This window comes from Euleptes europaea, chromosome 7 (genome assembly GCF_029931775.1).
Source record: "Euleptes europaea isolate rEulEur1 chromosome 7, rEulEur1.hap1, whole genome shotgun sequence".
Lineage (NCBI taxonomy): Eukaryota > Metazoa > Chordata > Lepidosauria > Squamata > Sphaerodactylidae > Euleptes > Euleptes europaea.
In genome coordinates this window covers 101,495,781-101,518,511 of record NC_079318.1, presented here as the reverse complement: position 1 = coordinate 101,518,511, position 22,731 = coordinate 101,495,781, and the positions used below count along the sequence as shown (strand labels likewise).

Sequence of the window (22,731 nt, the reverse complement as noted above, 5' to 3'; positions counted from 1 at the left end):
AGGCCAAGTCCCAGGGCGGTTTTTTCAGTCCTGTGCCAAGCATCTCCCGTCTTCCTCACATCAGCCCTGTGAGGGAGATCCTTGCCGTTTGCTCATGGCCGGTGGGCGGCTTTCCCGTAGCGGAGAGGGTCCGGGCCTCCTTCTCCCCAGGTGGGCGCTGAAGCAGACTGTTTTCTTGCAAAATATTTCTTTAAGCAAGACTGCTGTATTGGGAGGGGGGAAATGGGGGGCACCCTCTTTGCTTTTTTTTCTTATTATTTTGGTCCACTTGACAAAAAAAAAAGAGAATAAGTTAACACTAAACCAACAGTAAGGAAAACGCTCAATATTATATTTAATATACATATATTTTAAAATATATATATGTACACACAGTTAGCACGGTCTGAGCATCGGGGTCTTGGGGGGGCGGTGGGAGGGACAGGGGGGGGAGTCTCGAGAGCTGGCAGAAGAGTCGTGGCCCCCTTTGGGGGGGCTGCCGGCCTCCGTGTGGCCCTGCCGCCTTCTCTTGCGGCGGAGGGGGGTCCATCTGAGGGGGCGGGGAAAATGAAGTCGGCCCAGGCTTGGCTTGGCATGGCTGCAGGGCGGCTGTCCCAAGGGAAAAGGTGCCCAAGCAAGGCTTGCCCTGGTCAGAGGCATGGGACTCTGCCAAGGGGCACAGGGGCCAAGCCAGGCAGTTGGGGGCCAGCGTGCAAGGCAAGGAAGGGTCTGGGGGCAGTCCTGGGTTCAAATCCCTCTTCTGCTTGCTGGCTGAGGGGCAGGGGCTAGTCACCTTGCAGGGCAAATGTGCCCGCTTGGCACACAGCAGTCCCGCCTCGTGCCTCTGTGCCAGCTGCCCCTTGACCCTTCTGAGACGAGGGAGGCTTTTGCACAGAGCTGGTTCATGCATTTAGCCACGGGAGGGAGGGTGCTTTTGAGTGTTGGGGTGTTTGCCCAGCCCCACTGACCCTGCTTAAAGGGAGGAGTGGGTTGGGCAGGCTGTGAGGTGGTGGTGGGGGGTCTGCTTTGACTTGAGTGGCAAAGGGTGGGTAGGTGGGTAGGAGGAAAAGGGGAGCTCGTCTGCTTGGGGTGGGTGGCCAGCCAAGTCTCCATTAGTGTGTGGGTGGGGGGCTCTTGTGCCCTGAGCCAGGGCCCCTTTCTCTCCCGGGAGGCCGGACTTCCTCGCCCCCTCCCCCTTGGGATGAAGCACGGTGCTGCGGGCAGTGGCGCTCCTCCTGGGGAGATGCCCTGCCTGCCCGCCCTCCTAGTGCCAGTTCTGCCAGCTCTCCAGACCTCTGAACAGTCGTGGCCCGCCCGCTACCAGGGAGCGCCCCCCAGCAGCGCAGCCCATTGGTCCCATGGAAGGGGGGGAGGAGAGGATGCCCCCCTTTTGCAGGCCCTTCTGGCCCAGGGGGTTAGTGGGGGCAGGAAGGGGGGCCTTGCGCGCAGAAGGGGCGCAGTGCTGCCAGGCAAAACGAGACACACGAGACCGCTGGGGGGGTCCTGGCTCACAAACCGCGATGCGCAGCGAATTAAATAAAAGACGAGGAGATAAAGGCCTTTGCAGGCCCCCCCCCCCCCCGCCGGACAGGGCAGGGCAGCATTGCCCAGTGGGCGGGGGGGGGGGTGCACGGGGCTTCCTCAGGAGACGGGCCATTGCCCCCCGTCACCATTTAGTGCATACAAAAGGGGAGGTGCATCAAGGAGGCAGCGGGGTGGGGGCAGCGGCGTGACTTGAACCGCAACAGGGGAATAAAACTTGGGGCTGGGGGAGAAGCTGGGGGCAGCCCCCCCCACTCAGCCCCATGGATCCCCACTGCTGCCGGGAACCTTTCAAGCTCAGTCAGCGGGGAAGGGTGGTGGTGGGGCACCCAACCCCCGCAAAGGCAGGGCGAGGGGCAGCCTCAGAGGCACCGGCGGAGGAGGCGAAGGAGAGGCGACGGAGCATGACCAACACCAAGGAAAGGCACCAGGGTGACGGGGGTGCGGATTCATGCCCACCCACCTGAAGCCTGCATTGAGCTACACGGGGGGGGGGGGAGGAGGAGAGCCCCAAACCAAGCATCCCGCTTGTCAATCACACGTCTGTGCCTGCCCTACTTCACCCCCCAAGACCCTCCACCTGCCCTCTTCCCACCTTGTTGCACCAAGCCCCCCCCATCCACTCAAGAATCACATCCTTGGGGAAAGGCCCCCCTCCCCGAGCTTTGCTCTGCACCCTTCTGTCCCTCCGAGCAGCTGGTTCTGCTGAATTGGAGGTGGGGCAGGCAAGAGTGGCTGGTGGCTGGCATCTACGGGCATGCCAGGGGCAGCCTTTGCCATTGCCCTGAGGCAGAAGGCTAGCCATGTCTTACCTGAGGAACCAGCACCTGCAGCAGGGGAGGGCACCCTGAAAGAGCCCCCCCACCAGCCCTCTGCCCCCAAAGTAGCAGGGCTGTGAAACCAGCCTGGCCCAGACGCCTGCCCTTCCTGGGGGAGGGGGAGGGTGTCAACTCCTGCCCTACCCAGCTCCTAGCAATGCAACCAAGCCCCCCACCACCACCAGAGCATGGACTTCACAGGACCCCCAGCCCAGACACCGGGGAGAGCTGCTCCCTCCAGCCTGGCTGGGGAGACACCCGTGTCTGGGGGGGGGGAGAAACCCCTGAGCCTGCCCTCAGCCCTCTGGCCTCCAAATGGGGAGGGGGGCTGAGTCTGTTGCCAAGGGCTACTCCAGGATTGGGGTCCCGTACCCCCACACACCAGTCCCCTAGCCCCTCACAGCTCAGCCTGTGCTCAGCTCCACCTAAACAACGTCCCCAACCCCTTGAACGCTTGACCCAGGGATGCAGAACTTGGGGGTCTGCTCCTTCCCGGGGGGGGGGGCAAGGGGCAGGGAGCGGCAGAGCAGCCTGGACAAGATCCGCGCTTGCCGGGCCAAAGCCCTTCTGCCCCGCAGCAGATACACTGAATTCTCAGTACCAGGGAAGGGGTGGGACACCGGTGGGGGGGAGGCAGGGGGTTCAGTTTGCTAGTGGCCACGGCTCCCACCCCACCCCATCCCTGGGCCAGTAGACAGTGGGAAGAAATGCATCCATCTGAGGAGAAGAGGCACAGCAGGTAGGATGGGGGGGGTGCATAGTCTGCCCCCCACAGAGAGTGGCGCTCTTCCCCCTCCTTCCCCCTCCTCTAAGCTTTTTTGGGTGGGGGGGCCAATTTGATGATCTCTTCTTCAGAGGGCTGCCGGATTATGTCTGTGAAGAAAGGGAGGGGAGAAGAAGGTGAGGGAGCAGAGGGGTTAGTTCCCCCTCCCCGTGAGCCCCCCCCCACCTCACACGCATTTGGTCCCCCTTTGGGGGAGCTGATGGACTGGGGCACACCCAGCATTGTGGGGGCCCTTGGGGCCACTGCCCTGATCCTCCCAGGAGTCCCAATAGGGTCTCTCTGGGGGGGGGGGCTTGCCTCCCAGCCCCCCCCCCGCCCACTAGCTTTGCTCAGCTGCGGGGTTGGGCAAGAGGCAGGCATGACCATCGGCCACAGGAGCCTGCCAAGCAGAGCGGCAATGGGGGGTGGGGGGGCACCGACCTTTGTACTTCTTGGCGCTGGGGATTCGGGTCAGCTTGGTGTCCACTTCGTCCTCCTCAGAGATCTTCAGCACTTGCGTGCGGTACTCCACCACCATGGTGAGCAGGTCTGGGCGGCGGGAGATCTCAAAGATGTGCTCGATGTAGGAGAGGTGGTCTGTGGGGAGATGGGAGGTGAGGGGGGGGAGCAGCCACCGAGCAGACAGGCCAGGTCCAGATGTTGAGGGGCCCTGGGCAGAGCGCCCAGCCCCTCCTGCTGCCCACCACCAGGACCCCCTCTCACACCTCCCTTTCTGCCCCCACCCCACATCTGCTTGGGCTTCCTTTTCCTGCCTGCAAACACCACAACCCATCCCTCTCGGCCCCCTGCACAGAATGATAGAATCGGAAGGGGCCTTCCAGTCCAGCCCCTCTGCTCAATGCAGGATCAGCCTAGAGCATCCCTGGACAGGGTTCGTCCAGCCTCTGCTTAAAGACTGCCAGAGAGGGGAAGGAGCTCGCCACCTCCCTAGGTAGCCCATTCCACTGCTGAACTACTCTCACTGTAAAAAAAATTCTTAATGTCCAGCTCTTACCTTTCAGCCCTCAGTTTAAACCCATTATTGCGAGTCCTCTCCTCTGCTGCCAGCAAGAACAGCTCCTTGCCCTCCTCTAAGTGACAGCCCTTCAAATACTTCAAGGGAGCAATCCTGTCCCCCCTCAACCCCCTCTTATTCAGACTGAGCATTCCCAACTCCCTCAGCCCTTCCTTGGTGGGGCTGGGTCTCCAGGCCCCTGATCATCCTCGTCGCTCTCCTCTGCACCCGCTCCATTCTGTCCACATCCTTTTTGAAGTGAGGCCTCCAGAACTGCTCACAATACTCCAGGTGCGGCCTGACCAATGCAGCATACAGCAGAACTATAACATCTTGTGATTTGGATGTTATACCTCTCTCTGTTGATGCACCCCAAGATCGCATTAGCCTTTTTTGTCGATGTGTCACACTGGCTGCTCATATTTAACTTATGGTCCCCGTACCCCAAGATGTTGTTCACACGCACTGCTGCCCAGAAGTGTATCCCCCATCCAGTATGCATATCCCTCATTTTTGTTACTCAGATGTAGAACTCTGCACTTATCCTTGTTGAACTGCATCTTGTTCACATCCACCCACTTTTCCAGGGTGTTCCAATATCATTGAATTCAATCTATCTTTATGGGTGTTCGCTACTCCTCCCAATTTGGTGTCATCTGCAAATTTAATGAGTAGTCCCTTCACACCCTCATCCAGATCATTTATAAAAATATTGAAAAGTACCGGGCCCAGGACCAAGCCCTGTGGCACCCCCCCCCCCACTGGACACCTCCCTCCCTTCAGATGAAATGCCATTGACACCTACTCTTTGAGTCCGGTTCTCCAACCAGTTCCCTCTCCACCTAACTATCCTAGAGTCCAGTCCACAGTCCTCTAGTTTACCCATCAGAACATCACGGGGAACCCGGTCAAAAGCCTTACTGAAATCCAGGTAAACAGCATCGACGGTGTTCCATGCTCTTTGCCCAGTGCCCCTGGGCAGTGTGGCGCTGGGAGTGCCAATGGTGTGCCCATCAGGAGTGCTGCTTGTGCCACCCGCGCACTTTTCCCTGGTGGTGCTGGGCAGTCCAGGTGACCCGGAGCACAGGAGTGGGCAAGGGGTGGGCATGCAGGCAGGTGGCAGAGGAGGGGCTCAGGCAGGGGTCTGTGTCAGCAGGCCCCACCAGAACCCCCGGGCCTTGGCAGATGCCACACCTCAAAGGGTGCTGATGCCAGCCCTGCCCTCCACAGTACCACCCAGGGCCCCAGAGGGAGGCCTGCCCAGGGTCAGTGACCAAGCTCGGACTATGAGCATGCCCAAACAGTCCCTTCCGCAGAGGCGCTGCTCACTGTTGCAGAAAGGAATTGCAAACTGCGTGGCTAAAGGCGTGCGTGCGAATCCTGACAGTGGTGGTGCCACAAACAGGGCAGTCGAGTGTGAGCAGAATATTTGCTGCGGCTGCCTTCTCCCGAGTCAGAGCCCCAGTCTCTCTGGGTTAGTCTTGATACCACCCCCTTTCCGGACTGGCAGAAGCTGGCTCTCTGGAGGTGGCCCTCCACATACTTCATGACCCGATCCTATAACTCGAGGTGCTGGGATTGAGCCTGGGGGGCGTTCTGCATGCCCAGCAGATGTTCTATCACTGAAACACTCTCCGGACTTTTTTGTCAAGTGTGGTTTTTTTGAACCAGTGGTTTTTTGAGCCAGTGTGGTGTAGTGGTTAAGAGCGTCGGACTCTAATCTGGAGAACCAGGTTCGATTCCACGCTCTTCCACATGAGTAGCGGACTCTAATCTGGAAAACCGGGTTCGATTCACCACTCCTCCACATGAAGCCAGCTTAGTGACCTTGGGCTAGTCACAGTTCTTTCTGAACTCTCTCAGCCCCACCTACCTCACAAGATGTCTGTTGTGGAGGGGGAGGGGATTATAAACCACTTTGAGACTCCTTAGAGAGGCAAGGGCTGGGGTGGCGGCAGAATGGGAAACAAAACCCTGGCCAGATGCTGGCGGGGCGGCCAAGAGCAGATGGATTCTCCTGTGTTTGCAGAATGCAGTGGGAGGGGGTTTGGACAACCCACTACCAGCATTCTGGACAGCAGAACGCCCCCCCCCCCCGCCCGCCTCACTGCTTGCCCATGGTCAGGGATAGATGTGGGTGGGCCTGGAGCCCTCCCTCAAGACCCAGCTGTAAATGGGGCTTTCTGTGGGGCAGGGGATGAGAAGCCGCAACAAGGGCAATTTGGGCGTGGAGAGCATTTCAGAGCACCACCGTGCTGGTCTGCAGTAGAAGAGCTGGATTCGAGTCCAGTGGCACATTGGAGTTCGACAAGGTTTTCCGGGTAGGAGCTTTCAAGAGCCCAGGCTCCCTTTGTCAGGGCGCGGAGGAGAAGCGCTTCCCTCCGGAGCATCAGCCGCTTCCTGGCACCAGCAACTCCCTCCTGCGAGCGTGTGCGTGGGGGGTGCTGCCTGCATCCCTCAAGGTGTGCCTGACAACTGTGAACATTTCTGGGGACATGTGATGCTCTGTGTGGGTGAGTCTGTTCAGGCTGGTGGTGCGTGGGCGGCTGAGCCTGAGCGGGGAGGGGGAGAGGGGGGCGGATGCGTACCAGCCACAGAGAAAGCGACTCCGCCAGCCGCAGGTTGCTCGGCCCCCAGAAAACCACTCCCTCTGCCCATCAAAACAACATCATCTGGCTCCATGAGGGGAGGGGGAGGACAGCCAGCTCTCGCAGGATGAAGCTCAGGGAGGGGCTGTGCTGCCTATGGGTCTCAGCGGACTAAAGGGCAGAAGAGAAGGCTGTGGAGCCCAGGGGATCAAGTGGCGGGTGCAAATCCCTGCTTGGGCCTCAGACAACCTCACAGGGTTGTTGTCAGAATAAAAATGGAGGAGGAAAAAGCCATGCCTGAGCCCCAGGGAGTAATGATGGGATAAAAATGCAAGCGGGAGGGTGCTATGGGTCAGTGGCAGAGCCCTCTGCGTGGCATGCAGAAAGCCCCAGGTTCAATCCCCGGCAGCATCTCCAGTTAAAGGGATCAGATAGTCAGTGATGTGAAAAACCTCTGCCTGAGACCCTGGAGAGTGGCTGCCAGTCTGAGCAGACAATATTGACCTTGAGGGACGCAGGAGGGTCTGTTTCTGCAGAAGGCAGCTTTGTGTGTGTGTGTGTGTTCATGGATGTTCATTTACCTTAGAGGCATTCCCTGCCCACCCAGAACCACAAATACCTCCCAAACGGCCCCCAAACTAGCACAGTGCCCCCATCCCAGGCACCACTTGTGACACCAGCCCCCCCTCACACTGGGGCACAGCAAGGGGATGCCTTGCCCCCCTCCCAAAGAGGAGGAGCCCGCCAACGGTGTGGAATCTGAGTTTGGAGCCAGCTGGCGGGGCAGGCGTCTGCTTGCTCAGTCCTATTGGGCTGACCATTCTTCCCGCTGACCCAGGGAGGGGGACACGCCTGGGGGCCGTGGAGAGGTCTCTCACTGGCCTGACAGGGCTGCCTGTTTGGGGGCAGGCGCCTGCCTGGCAGGTCCAACTCGGCTCCATAATTCAGGGCAGGGTGGGAGACCTTCGCTGCCAGAGGAAACTCTCGACCTTTCAGCCACGGCTCTGGGCCTTGAGACAAACCCAGAAATGGGGCAGCATCCCGAGACGCTCACCTTTCCTGACCACTGTGGGCCCAGGGGCATTGCACCTCATTGGCGCCCCCTTCCCAGCTCAGGCCAGTGTGGGCACCCCAAAAGCAGGCCAGGTGTCTCCCAGGCAGCTGGGACACCTCAGGAGACCCATGTCTGCCCACTGCAGAGGGACAGGTAGAGGCTGTCCCTCGGTCCCTGGCTGGGCGGGGCAATTGCTTGGCCTCCACAGGCAGAGGGAGGGAACCACTGGTGGGGAGGCTGGGCACAAGCAGCCCCCCCTCCCTCCCTGCCTCCCTTCCTGCTCACCTTTGTCCAGTTTCTTGTGCTTCTCGAGGAAGGTGAACCAGTCCTTGCTGGAGGCGATCTCCTCGTGCTTCTCGCTGGGAATGTCCTCCTTGCAGGCCGACTTGAGCTGGTCCAGGTCCTCCAGCGTGATGTTCTCCGCCAGTTCCTCCAGCAGGCTGCTGTACTCGGCCATCACTAGGCAGAGGGAAAGAGGGGTCAGACCCATGGCCCAGACTGGCCCCGCTTGCTTCCCACACACCCCGTGAGCTGTGCCCGCAGGCCTGGCAATCTCAAGCCATGCTTCAAGCCCCAATTCTCCAGCTGCAGCTGCCGGGGGATGGGGGCTGCTTGCTTAGAGGGCTCCTAGCTGTTCCTCACCCTCCCACACACACACCCAATGGCTTCCCCTTCGCATAACAGGAAAGCTGAATGCGGACTTCCCTTTGCCCCGTCTCGGGGACCTACAGCACCTGGTGCTAACTCTGGCTTCTCATCCTGGAGACACGGACCCCAGAGAGCCCGTCTGAGAAACCCAGGAAGGAATGGAGCTGTGGCCAGACTGAAAGCAGGGGGGTGGGGGTGTCATCTCTTTGTTTCTGGGGGTGGGGAGAAAGAAGCTCAGCGCTTGCCTCTCCCATTTTGGCTTAGCGCTCACCAGCAAGGCACTGTGAGTGAGCAGATGCACGCGGGCACCTCAGCACATGATCCCTTCCGAGGAGGGGGAGATGGATCTATTTTTGAAAGGCCCGCATGGGGGGAAGAGCCAGACTCCCCCCCCCAGCGTGGCTAGTCCCTCCCTCGTGTGGCTAGTCATCCCACCGCTGCCACCGGCCTTCTTCATTCCCCTCCTGTCGAGTGATTAATTCGACAGCTACCCTTCCAGGCGCTGCTTGTCAGATTAAGGCAGAGCTTTGCCCCCTCCCGAGTTATTTGCAGCCCTAGGAGTCCCCCCCCCCCCGCCTTCAAGGGGTTCTTGTCCTCTGGCAGAGCCAGACCTGGTTTCCCCTGGTTCTTCCTCCCCGAAGCAAGCGCCTGACATCACACACCAGCGCAGCCCAAAGTCACACAGAGGGAGCAAAGCCTCCGTTCGTGTCACCCCTCCCCCAAAAAATCACACTCGACACCACCCACAGCACTGTCTCATCACACCCTTCAACACAACCACACACAGTTCCATTTTCTTGCATACCCACCCCCGAGGACTCTGCAAACAGACACGTAATGCACTCCTCCGCCTGCTCGCACCTGTGGCTTGGGGAACGGAGGGAGCTGGCTGACCGAACATGCCGGAGCAGGTGGCTGGCCTTAAGAGAACTCGGCTGCCAGCATAGCCGCAAGGGGGCTTCCACGTGGCAGGTTGCCTTGCCCCAGTCCCCAACACCACTGGGGTGCTTTTCAATGTTTTTAATTTTTAAAAATTGGCAACTGAATATTGCTGTATGGATATAATGTGTGCAACCGGTTTTCTGAATGTGCAGTTTCCATTGTTAACAAAGTACATCTCTGTCCTCATCCATTGCAGAGACACACCTTTCCCCTTATATCTCTGCAATGGAAGGAGATAAAGACTTATTTTCTTAAAATGAAAACTGGGGGTTCAGAGAACCTGATGTTGCAGTGATATAAAAATGCTCAATTGCCAATTTAAAAACCAGATGCCAAAATCCCCCTGATGGCAGGGGGAGGGAATGGCTGCCGCAGGGTCAGGGAAGGAGTTGCGTTAATGTGAATGCACCACCAGGCTATGGGGAAGCAGGAAAAAAACCCGCTCCCCAAAAGCACTGAACCCGGGGAAGATAACCCATGTGGAAATGGCCTTTGGGGCCCTTCTGCATCCCGTCTCACTTCCTTAGGCAGATGATGGGAGGGAGGGCACCTTGGCCATCTTATGGGCATGGAGTAGGGGTCACTGGGGTGTGGGGAAGGGAGGTAGTTTGGAATTCCCTGCATTGTGCAGGGGGTTGGACTAGATGACCCCGGTGGCCCCTTCCAACTCTATGATTTTATAATAAATATTTTTATTGGTTTTTAATAGAAAATGGGATACAGAAGGAAAAAGGGGCAGGGGAATAAAATTAAAAAGAAAAGATATATATATAGAAAGAGATAAATACGTGTATTAATGTTATACAACGTTGGTATATCTAATACCGCCCCCTGATAGGTTGTAATAATACATTAACTTGTTGATAGGTTATATTTGATCTCCATTATGAATCTGCTGTGTCTTATAAAGTTTTGTTATCATTTTTTGGTTTTAATATATTCGTAGAAGGATTTCCATTTAACTCTATGACTTTATGATTCCATGTCCCTGCCGCCCCAAACATTAGTGGGCCGCTTGGAACAAAGACCTGCCCTTTTTGCTTGCTCTTCTCTTTAGTTTGTTTTGTAAATGCTGTATCTAGGGTTGCCAGCCTCCAGGTGGGGGAGCAGGAGATCTCTCAGAATTACTGCTGGTTCCCAGGCTACAGAGATCAGTTCCCCTGGAGGAAATGGCTGCTGTGAAGAGTGAGTTCTTTGGCCTCACATCCCGGCTGAGCTCCCCCCTCCTCAATGTGGCCTCCCTGGGCTCCTCCCCAAACCTCCACCAGATTCCCAAGCCACAGTTGGCAACCCTAGCTGTATCTTACCCTTCCATTTTCAAAGCTCCCAATGAACACATGACGCTGCCCTTCTACTGAATCGGACCCCCCGCTTGGTCCATCAAAGTCAGGCATTGTCTACTCAGACCAGCAGCGGCTCTCCGGGGTCTCAGGCAGAAAAGGGTCTTTCACATCACCGGCTTGCCCGGTTCCTTTAACTGGAGATGCCACTGGGGATTGCGCCTGGGACCTCTCCTCCCTGAATCCATCTAAAGCCATTTGTGCTCGTGGTCAACACGATGTCTGCTGGCAGCCGCTTCCACATTTTAATTCCTTGTTGAGTAAGGAAGGCCTTCCTCCTGTCTGTCCTGAACTGGCTGCCCATCCATACCATCGAGCACCCTCACGTTCTAGCATTATGGGGCAGAGAGAAAAGGCTCCCTCTCCCTCTGTCCCTGGGAATGCAGGGCCCCAAAGGAGATGCACTTGCTTCCTGAGGGGGCTGCGAGGGGGGAAGAAGGGAAGGGGCTCCTTGAGTTTCCGTTAACTCGGTACCATTAACTGTTTGCCTGCCTCCTGGAAGTGGACGGTTGGTCTACAGAAACGGATCCTCTGCGCCCTTCTGCCACTAAATGACCATATGGCAACACTAGAGAGATAAATGCCCTCCTCCTGTAATCCGATGGATTGAGGGCTTCACAACCTTCTCAGCATTTGAACGGATGGCATATAGACGACAAAGGTGCATGGGCACATTTTTTAAAAAGATATTTGGAAACCTTTTATAGATGCTTATCTATAGACTTGCCACAATGCTTGCTATAGTTTTTTTTTAATGTCTTTTCTGGCTGGAGGTTGCAATTATTAATTCCCCCCCTATAAACCCTTGGTACTGGGCTGAGGATAAGCGAGACACGCAGCTGTGCCAGGCTGACCCTGCGCATGAATTTCAGGACCGCCTCGGCCCAAGAGTGGGGAACGGAGCCTGGGGCACCTTCGCGCAGATTCATTCATGGGAGGAAACTTCCCCACGGGCCCTGGGGGGGGGGGGGAGGAGAAAGCACTGGGGGGATGGGGAGCCTGCATGCACCCCCCTTCCACGCACCTCCCTTCCAAGCCTGGACTCAGAGCTGCCCTCCTGGCCTCCTTCCCCTTTGCGACCCACACACATCCCCCCCATCTCTTCCTCCCTCTGCATTCCTCTCAAGCACTATTCCCTTCCCTTCGTCCCCCCCCCAAAGAGCTGTCTTCTTCACAGTTGCCTAGGAGACAGCTATCATCCACCATGACGGTCATGGGCGTTACCATGGCAACTTCCATATCCTTTCCTTTATTGCCCCCCCCACCCCCCCACCCCCCCACACACACAGGAGCCGGTGTAAATCCCATGTCAATGGGGCCAGGCAGGTCTGGCAAGAGGGGCCAAGGCACCCGTGGTGTGGGTGTGTGTGTGTCCTTGTGTGGGTGTGTGTTGCCAGGAGGGCTGAATGTTGTGTTGTGTAGCAAGCCAGGCAGGGCCCTGAGTAGCGGATGCCGGACAGACGGGCAGAGGCATCGGTGGGCCCCCCCCCGGTCCTTTCGGACTTCCCTCCCAACCTTTCCTCTAGGGCCACGGGGGTGGGGTGGGCGGGGAGTCCTCCTTTTTCGTGTTAAACCCAAAAGAAAACCGAAAAAGCACAAAAATACAGCTTCCCTCTTTCTTGCCCTGTGCTACTTCCGCAGTGGCCACAAAAACAAAATAAATTGGCACCTCATTTTCCCTCCCCCAGGAACAGACTGGAAAAAGGAAGGTGTCCCCCCCCCCCCGCAAAACACACACACACACACACAGTGTTTTGTCTTCCTGGCTTAAGGCAGCCCCCAAAAGAATCATATAATCATAAAGTTGGGACCACCAGGGTCATCTAGTCCAACCCCCTGCACAATGCAGGAAATTCACAATTGCCTCCCCCACAAACACCCCCAGTGACCCCTACTCCATGCCCAGAAGATGCCCTCCCTCTCATGATTTGCCTAAGGTCATAGAATCAGCCTTGCTGACAGATGGCCATCTAGCCTCTGCTTCAAAACCCCCAGGGGAGGAGAGCCCACCACCTCCCGAGGAAGCCGGTTCCACTGAGGAACTGTCAGCCTGCAAAGCCCGGAGGTGAAGCCTGCTGCCCACCAGGACCCCCCGGATCCAGCGCAGGCATCGGGGCTGGCAGACATGAAGCCACCACCAGGACCTGCCCTGGGCTTTGGCCAGTGGCCACCCTGCTCCCCAGCCCCAATCGGTCCTGTTTTGGTCTCAGCACAGCTTCCCCAGGAAGAGGAAAGAGCCCTCCCCAGATGGCCAGCTTTCCTGAGGCAGTGACTCACTGGGGGGGCGGCGGCAGGGGGGGGGAGCAGGATGGCTCCAGCCAGTTCCCACATTTCCCCCCCTCTCTTGGCCCACCTCCCCGGGAGTCGCTTAGTTCTTCCTTTGCTGAGGCACTCAGTATTCTGGAGGGGCCACAACCAAGCAGTCAGCCACGGCGGCATGTGCCCCCACCCCCTTCTGCCTCATTCATTGCCTCCCTGGCTTTCTTTTCCTGGTGGTGGTGGTGGTGATGTGTGTGTGTGTGTGGGGGGGTGCCCTCCTTTCACTGGGAACCCCCCCTTTTGAGTGCTGCTCCCTTGTGCCCAACACAGCATTCCACATCCCTTCAAAATTAACAAAGGGGCTCCTACTTTGGGCCTTCTGCCCATTTCTCAGGCCCATTGGGGGGGGGGGAGGGATCAAGAAGCAGGGTGGGCTGTGGGGCAATGAGGTAGAGGGAGCCAAGAAAGGGAGGGGAGGCCTGTTCCCGGTCTGTAGATATCCCACGGGCAGGGCTCTGCCAACCTAATGATGGCTGTCTGCCTGCAGCCCGAGTCGAGGGTGGGGGCATGGCCCTCCCTTCCTATGTTACCCCCCTACCTGTGAAGTAAGTGGAGCTGAGAGGGACAGACCAGCCCAGGCTCACCCAGTCCGACCCACAACCACAGGGGGCTCGGACCTGGGGGGCTCCTCAATCCACCAATGCACAGCCGGTTGAGGCCTTTCTCTGTGTTTTTGGGATGGTTTGGGATGGCGGAGTCCAGGACTTGGTTGGTGAGTATTTATCTGGTGCCCAGGGCTAATGCTGTCTGGCTGACTTATGCAGAATATGCAGCGGATCTACCGGGATCCAGGTGGCGCAGGGCGTCAGGAGGTACAGTGGTGCAAAGAGCTTTGGCACAGGAGACAGAGGAGAAGACCCAGGTAACTCTGTTGTCCGGTTTGTCCACTGTCCATTCCACCTGGAGAAGGTGGGGTGGGGCGGCTCTCATGCCCTCTGTTGCAACCTTGGTTTTGTGCAGTGCCAGGTCAGTGAAAAATAAGATGCCAGTAATCCATCCTGCTTTTTTAGAAAAGCTGATAGATCTGGCTTGCCGGACTGAAATCTGGCCAGACGAATCTTCTGATGTTACCCTTCTGAGTTAGCTCCAGTCAGATGGGGACGGGGTCCTCCTGAAACCAGGAATGAGAATAAAGGGGAGGGGGAGGCTGCCCCCTGCGGTGAGTCTCTTTCTGTAAATTTCCAGTGCAAACAAGAGGCCACGTTGGGCTGTATGTCCCTTGCGTTGGGCTCTGTGGAGGAGGGGGGGACAGAAATCCTGAGGGTTGACCATCCGCGTGGCAGGGCTGGTCTTGGATCCAGTGTGAAGGGCCCTGGAGGCGGCTGTCCTGAGGCGCTTCCGTGGCCACGCTGAGGCCACCGTGTCGGGCCACGCTCAACACTTCATGGTTGCCATGATGACCATCCGACTGGGCCCGGCTTGTGTTGAATCCAACCCTAACACATGCCGGGTCTTCTCTGCTGCGCCAAGCAGCCATGATCTGGTCAGTGGGCCTGCTAGAGTACCGTGTTCAGTTTTGGGCACCGCAATTTAAGAGAGATGTAGACAAGCTGGAACGTGTCCAGAGGAGGGCAACAAAGATGGTGAGGGGTCTGGAGAACAAGTCCTAGGAGGAAAGGTTGAAGGAGCTGGGTATGGTTAGCCTGGAGAGGAGAAGACTGAGAGGGGACATGAGAACCATCTTCAAGGACTTGAAGGGCTGTCATAGAGAGGAGGGTGCCGAGTTGTTTTCTGTTGCTCCAGAAGGTCGGACCAGAACCAACGGGTTGAGATTAAATCAAAAGAGTCTCCATCTAGACATTAGGAAGAACTTTCTGAGGGTTAGAGCGGTTCCTCAGTGGTGGCCAGGCTTCCTCGGGAGGTGGTGGGCGCTCCTTCCCTGGAGGTTTTGAAGCAGCGGCTAGATGGCCATCTGTCAGCAATGCTGATTCTATGACCTTAGGCAGATGATGAGAGGGAGGGCACCTTGGCCATCTTTTGGGCATGGAGTAGGTCACTGGGGATGTGGGAGGGGAGGTAGTTGTGAATTTCCTGCATTGTGCAGGGGGTTGGACTAGATGACCCTGGTGGTCCCTCCCAACTCTAGGATTCTAGTCTATTCTATTCCACCTCATGGAGACCCCCTCAAGGGGTGTTCAAGGGCAGAGATGAACTGGGGTGGTTTGCCATGGCCTGCCTCTGCCTACCGACCCTGGTATTCCTCGGTCAGTATCCAATTACCAACCAGAACTGACCCTGCTTAGCTTCCAAGATCTGATTAGATCAAGCTATTTACAAATAAAATAAATAATATATTCAATTGGCCTTCAGGATGTTCTGGGGGATTCTGGCGGGTGGCTTTGCAGGGGAACTGACCGAAATGGCACATAACCTGGAGGGGAGGGGGGCAGACTGGTTTCCTCCCCCGCCTCCTCTGCCCCCCCAAAGGCCCCCGCTCTGAAGTTTGCTAGGCAGCTGGGCAAAACCAAGAAGGTTGGGCAAGGTCTCAAAGAGCCCAGGTGGAGAACTCAACCTCTGCAAAGCGTCTCTGGGGTCCCTATTGAAGGCTCAGCCGCTGAAGGTAGTTCATGACCAATTGACCGGGGGCCCAACCCCTCTGCTGGTGTTGTGGGGCCACGGGCTGTGATATTCTGGCCAGACCCTCTGTGGACAACCTCTCTCCCCCCTGGTCTGACTGGGATGTGCCCCCACTAAGGCCTGTCAGTAAGGGCACCCTGCCCTTCACTGGCCCTACGGAGATGCCTTCTTCCGTTTGCTGGGTGAAAGTTATGTTTCCCCTCATTGAAATTATTCACCCCTCATCAGGAAGGGGGGCCTTACCTCAGCTTTTGGAGAAGACAACACCAGGGTCGCTCCTCAAAGAGCCTTCTGTGACAAGTGGGGAGGGCTGGGCCCCGCTTCTTCTTTCCTGGGGCAAAGCTGCTGCAGCTGCCCCACAGCCATTCCAACCTGGTTGCACACCTGCTCGGGGATGGGGTGGTGGTTCAAGAATGCCTGGATTGTGCTGGTCAATGAGCTCCATGAGACAGATCCTTGCATCTGTTGATGAGTCACCACAACAGCTTGTTAGATTGCCTAGGAGTTGTGGCTTTTGGTCCTTTTTCACCAGATGGATACCAATCTGTCCAAGATGCTGAGTCATCTCTTTGGGATCAGACCAGCGAAGGCCTCCCCTCGCACTCTGGACCTTAGTCCACCCTGTCTGCCGAAGTCATGCAAAGGTTATCGAGTAGCCAGTCTCAGGTGGCACCAAAGAAAGCAAATTTGACCAAGGGGTGTATGAAGAGATGCCTCGTGTCTCAGACACAAGAGGTGACAGTACCACGGTATGGCTGCACTGGTCAGACCCCATTTGGAAGACAGTGTCCAGTTCTGGAGGCCTTTTTATAGGCAGGTCATGGAAACTTCAGAGTAGGGGCAGAGGAGAGCGACGAGGATGGTTTGGGGTTTGGAGACTAAACCTTACGAAGAAAGGCTGCAGGAACAGGGAACGTTCAGCCTGGAGAAGAGGAGGTTGAGAGGGGGATACGATTACTCTTTTTAAGTATTTGAAGGGCTGTCACTTAGAGGAAGGCAGGGCTCCATTTCAGCTGGCAGTGGAGAGCAGGACTCAAAATACTGGCTTTAGATTACGGGTGGGGAGATTTTGGCAGGATATTAAGAAACACTTTTTAACAATAAGGACAGCTCAGAGGCAGAATTGGGTGCCCAGGGATGTGGCGGGTTCTCCCTCCTTGGAGGTGTTTAAGCGGAAGTTGGACGGTTACTTGTCAGGGATGCTTTAGGTCATGAACACATGAAGCTGCCTTATACTGAATCAGACCCTCGGTCCATTAAAGTCAGTATTGTCTACTCAAACCAGCAGGGTCTCTCCAGGGTCTCGGGTAGAGGTCTTTCCCATCACCTACTTGCCTGGTCCCTTTAACTGGAGATGCTGGGGATTGAACCTGAGACCTTCTGCATGCCAAGCAGATGTTCTACCACTGAGCCACACATCCTGTGTGGTACAGGAGGTTGGACAGAGGGGTCTTTAGGCCCCTTCCAACTTTTTCATTCTACATTTCAGTGACCACATTAATTAATAAATCAATTGCTGACTCACAATGCCTCCCTTGGCCATTCAAACAGGTGGTTATCCAGCCACTATTAAAAAAACATCCTCACAAAAAAATGATGGGGCCAATTCTCACCTAGTCTCTAATCTACACTTTCTGGGCAAACGGCCTGAGAGAGGAGACCCAGCTCCAGGTCCTCGTGGGTCACTCATCTGCGCTGCACCCTCCCCAGTCTGGTTTCTGGCCAGGATATGGGGGAGATGGCCTTTACATGCCCGTTGGCCACTGGGGCAGTTCCTGGCCAGCCAATGCTGGGCCACCTCCAGCTGGGGGCCAACCGCTGTGGGGCTGCACCTGGCTCTCAAAACACTTAAAAATATATTTTCATTTTGTATTCCACTCTGAAATTTTCTGATGACAAGGAGTGTAAAAAATTCTTTAAACAAACGATGTTTGCAAATGCAGCAAAAATATACAAAGCGGATCTTTTTTTCCCTTTTTTTTTTTAATGTGCACGGAGATTCAGAGATTTCCATAAATGAAACCTGGGCAGAAATCAAGAGCTGCCTTCCTAGAGGGGAGCTCGACACGGACAGAAACCTGCCACAGTCTGGCGAGCATGTTTGCCTGAGTGCCACATGGACTCAATTATCACGTGTGCAAAACATGTGTTCTCCCACTCTCAACATCCATTAATGCATCCAGCTGACAAACGACCCCAAGAGCCAACTTCTTCTGGTTGCTCACAATGTCCAAGGTTGCCGCTCCCTCTCAGGCAAGCGGAGCTTCACTTCCCAAGGCCTCACGCCCCTCAGGGCTGCGCAGATCTGGATTGCCACCAAACCTACCTCAGAAGAGGCAGAGGATTGGGAGGGGGGGGCAATAGTGACTATCTACCAGGGACAGCCCATCAATCAGGCCACATGCAGGCCAAGTCCTATGAGGAAAGGTTGAAGGAGCTGGGTATGTTCAGCCTGCAGCGGAGAAGACTGAGAGGGGACTTGAGAATCATCTTCAAGCACTCGAAGGGCTGTCATATAGAGGAGGGTGCCGAGTTGTTCTCTGTTGCCCCAGAAGGTCGGACCAGAACCAACGGGTGGAAATTAAATCAAAAGAGTTTCCGTCTAGACATTAGGAAGAATTTTCTAACAGAGCGGTTCTTCAGTGGAACAGGCTTCCTTGGGAGGTGGTAAGCTCTCCTTCCCTGGAGGTTTTTAAGCAGGGGTTAGATGGCCATCTGTCAGCAAGGCTGATTCTATGACCTTAGGCAGATCGTAAGAGGGAGGGCACCTTGGCCATCTTCTGGGCATGGAGTAGGGGTCACTGGGGATGTGGGAGGGGAGGTAGTTGTGAATTTCCTGCATTGTGCAGGGGGTTGGACTAGATGACCCTGGTGGTCCCTTCCAACTCTACGATTCTATGATTCAACTCCAACGAGGCCTACTGTGCCTGTCATAGAAGGGATTGATCACAGAGAGGGGAAAGCTCAGGGGAGGGGCTGGGACAAACACAAAGGTGGAAAGAAGCTCTGGGAATTAACTGGGGGACACTCCGTCTGCGCTCTCTGGCAATCCCCCACAACCATGCTGGCAATGCCCAGACATAGCAGTGACTGCTCTTCCTTTAGATTCAGTCTCTGGGGAAAGGTGGACACGGTTGCCCCATTGCTCAGACGGTCTCAGAAGACCACCAAGAAAAACGGCCAGGCCATCATCTCAGGAAAAGGGGCATCTGTCATAGGTCGCATGTCGGATGTGGGATATGGGTCCCCGTGCGCTGTGGCTTGCAGAGCGGCTCTGTGCGCCAGTAACCATATATAGCCAGTTTTGCTGCTCATCCTTGCACGTTGCCATAACAAGGTTTCCTGTAATGGTAATAACAACACTGTTTGTTACCACTTTTTCATTAAAGTCCAAGACACTGCGGACACTGGACTGAGGTCTATTACGACAGCAGAGGCGAGATTAGCTGTGGGTGCCGGTGTGTGTGAGACCCAAGATTAGGAGTCTCCAACCTTTTAAGCCCACAGGCGCCTTCGAAATTCTGAGAAGGTAGTGGGCGCAACTGCAAAATGGCTGCAGCAGGAGGTGTGTGTGTGTTAAAGTGCTGTCAAGTCGCTTCCAACTCATGGCGACCCTATGAATGAAAGTCCTCCAAAATGTCCTGTCTTTGACAGCCTTGCTCAGGTCTTGCAAATTGAAGGCCGTGGCTTCCTTTATTGAGTCCATCCATCTCTTGTTGGGTCTTCCTCTTTTCCTGCTGCCCTCAACTCTTCCTATCATGACTGTCTTTTCCAGTGACTCTTGTCATCTCATGACGTGACCAAAATACGACGGCCTCAGTTTAGTCATTTTAGCTTCTAGGATCAGTTCAGGCTTGATTTGATCTATAACCCACTGATTTGTTTTTTGGGAAGTCCACTGTATCCGTAACACTCTCCTCCAACACCCCATTTCAAAGGAATCTATTTTCTTCCGATCAGCTTTCTTCACTGTCCAGCTTTCACACCCATGCATAGTAACAGGGAATACGATGGTGTGAGGTGTTACCAAACATAAAATGGCTGTCATAAGAAGCCTGGTGTAGTGGTTAAGAGCGGTGGACTCTAATCTGGAGAACTGGGTTTGTTTCCCCACTCCTCCACATGAGCGAACAGACTCTAATCTGGAGAATTGGGTTCAATGCCCCACTCCTCCACATGAAGCCAGCTGGGTGACCTTGGGCTAGTCACAGCTCTCTTAGAGCTCTCAGCCCCACCTACCTCACAGGGTGTCTGTTGTGGGGAGGGGAAGGAAAGGCGATTGTAAGCCTGTTTGATTCTCCTTAAAAAGGTAGAGAAAATCGGCATATAAAAACCAACTCTTCTTCTTCAACTACAAAATGGCCACGAGAGAAACTCACAAAATGTCAGGTAGTGACATAACTCCAATAGCAACACTTCAGCATTGCAGGCAGAAGCTCTGCTTAACAAGAGGCCTCTTTAAATGAACATATTGTTTAAAAATATTTCCTTGCATTACCTTCAGTCACGCAGTGAATATCCCTGTACTGTGGTGGCAGCTGCTGCTGAAGCAATTTTTCTTTTTGAAAATCTGGACAGTCAGTTCGAATCCCTGCTGGTCAAAAGCCTCCATCCCTGTCAATGTTACCCAATTACCTCGACTAATAATCACCAACAACTCTCAGACCAAACAGCACGGGAAACTATTCTGAGAAGGGCAAAGCGAACGGCCGGGGGAAGAAGAAGAAGAGCTGGCTTTATATGCCGACTTTCTCTACCACTTAAGGAAGAATCAAACCGGCTTACAATCACCTTCCCTTCCCCACCTCAAAACAGACACCCTGTGAGGTAGGTGGGGCAGAGAGAGCTGTGACTAGCCCAAGGTCACCCAGCTTCATGTGGAGGAGTGGGGAATGAAACCCAGTTCTCCAGATTAGAGTCTGCCGAACACATGCAGGAGTGGGGAATCAAACCTGGTTCTCCAGATCAGACTCCACCGCTCCAAACCACCGCTCTTAACCACTACACCACGCTGGCTCTCCAGCTAGAGGTCCTGGCAGACCTCCTTCCAAAATGTGAACTACAAGACCAAGACTGAGGCCACAGGCAGGCATCCCCGCAGGTGTTTTGTCAGTGCCCGGCACACCAAGAAGCCTGACCTGTGGTGGGAACACAACAAACTGGAGCAGAACTGCAATTAATCCCTCTGCTTTGAGGGAGAGGGCGGAGGAGGAGGCGCAGGAGAAAGTTGCTCCTGACATCTGAATGCAGCCCCAAAGGACAGAGTATTCCCAGTTTCTCTTTAAATGGTCCTTCCTTCAGCTCATTGGTCATGAGGAACAGGCATGTATCACTCCCGGGTTTTTGGAAGATGCTCAGAGATACTTGCGTTCAGGAGTTATGGACTATACTCACGCTTCATTTGGACATAATTACTTTTATAGGGGTTGGTTGTATTTTGTTTCTCCTATTTTGGGAAAGCTTCCTTGGACTTTACACTGTTGGATATTCAAGACTGAGAAATTTTGTGGACATAAAACATTTCTGGAAAAGATGCTAAATCCAATAAGCCATTCACTTATCAACTGTCCAAGCTACCAGGAACAAGAAATATTTCTCCAACTTCATACTCTTTAAGGGCCTTAGTAGAATCCAGAATACAAACTACTTCTTCAATTGATAGTAAATGAGATCAATTATTGTAGGAAAAGATTCCTGGATTAGATAGATTCCCTAGTAATTTTTATTAAATGTTTGGGCAAATCCCCACAACTCTTTTGATGGATCTGTGATAATTACTGCATTAATCATGACTCCTCCAACATTATGAATTGAGGCTCAAGGGTTTTTTTTTTAATTAGGAGGAAGATTTTACTCTGGTAGAATCTTAGTTTATGTATTTGTGTTATTTACAGTCCGCCTTTCTCACAGAGACTCAAGGCAGAATATACGTTGTGAGCCAATGCAACCCACAAAATGGGACATTCGATAAACAAAGCTTTAGGATCGCAGGAGTCTGGAACCAACCAGAAAGAACGGAAGCTGAGCCCCGCGTCAGTATTAACGCGGAGTGGTGCAAGAATTACGTAACAGGATCCTACTTACAGTAGGCTACACACCCGGCAGCACAGACCACCGTCCCTAATCATTTATCCAAGCTGGTAAACCATTTTGTACAGTGCAACCCTATTGCCCCCAAACCGAACTGAATCCTGATGATAAATGCTAAATATTGGTTATAACATTTTGACAGCCCTTGAGCCTATAATGAGAGGGGACTTGGTTGGCTCAGGTCTGCCAAATTCAGAAGAGAGGGCCGCCTCCCGGCCTGGGACGAGGGTCTGCCCCTCCTCCGCCGGCTGGGATATAATCTGGGCGTTCTGCGGCTTAGTTTATCCGCCGCTCTTCAGCCATCTGCCTGAAATCCGGGTCAGTGAGCAGCTTCCCTCTCGCAGCCCCCCCCCCCCAGTCTGGCTCCATAGGGCTTCCTCCACCCAGCGGTCAGTGGGTCACAGTTTCCTGCTTCAAACTGCTCCTTCCATTTCTGAATTCCTGGCCGATGGCCCCACCCAAGGCTCCATCTTGTCCCCCCTGTTTTTCAACAGCCAACATGAAACTGCTGGATGAGGACACCCAGAGGTTTGGGCTGGGCAGATGCCACGCAGGTTTCTCTTGCGCTTCCAGCTGATCCTGGCGAGGCTGCGGAAACCCTGAACAGGCACCTGGAGCGGGGCCGGTTCCAGGTTTTGAGTGCCCGAAGGCCCCCCGTCTGCCGCTACCTGGCCCCTCTCGTTCCTCTCCACACCCCCCCCATCTGTGCGCCCCCACTGTCCAGGCTCAGCCGCCTGTACCTGCTGCTCCCCCTTTCCCCATCCGCCCTGGCCAGTGCATGCGGTGGGGGGGGGGGTTTCCAACTGTGGCACCGAGCAGATGGGGACAGGTGGCAGGGGAGGTGCATGAGTGGGCGGGGGTCAGCAGCAGCCCTGGGCCCCACCAGCAGCCCTGGGCCCCGGCAGCTGCCCCGCCTCCGGGGATGCTGACGCCGGCCCTGGCCTGAGGCAGTTTGGTACTGGATGACGGACAGGAAACGAAAGCTTAATCCATACTGGCGGATGGAAGGGCTGGCCCAGGACCTGAGGTGTCTCCTGTTCTGGACAGGGCTGCACT

The 22,731-nt window shown here is 55.2% G+C and overlaps 1 protein-coding gene across 2 annotated transcripts in view; it reads right to left on the bottom strand.

Annotated features, from left to right (window-relative positions):
- Positions 1-3,111: 3,111 nt before the first annotated feature.
- The window catches only part of PEA15 (proliferation and apoptosis adaptor protein 15), a 34,476-nt gene continuing 14,856 nt past the window's right edge, over positions 3,112-22,731 (bottom strand). For both annotated transcript variants that reach the window (XM_056852977.1, XM_056852976.1), the window contains exons 2-4: positions 8,045-8,218; positions 3,544-3,699; positions 3,112-3,212 (exon numbers count right to left, since the gene is read on the bottom strand). In XM_056852977.1, the coding sequence (XP_056708955.1) occupies positions 3,148-3,212; positions 3,544-3,699; positions 8,045-8,216 (393 nt within the window). In that variant the 5' untranslated portion in view covers positions 8,217-8,218 and the 3' untranslated portion in view covers positions 3,112-3,147. The remainder of the gene's footprint in view (positions 3,213-3,543; positions 3,700-8,044; positions 8,219-22,731) is intronic.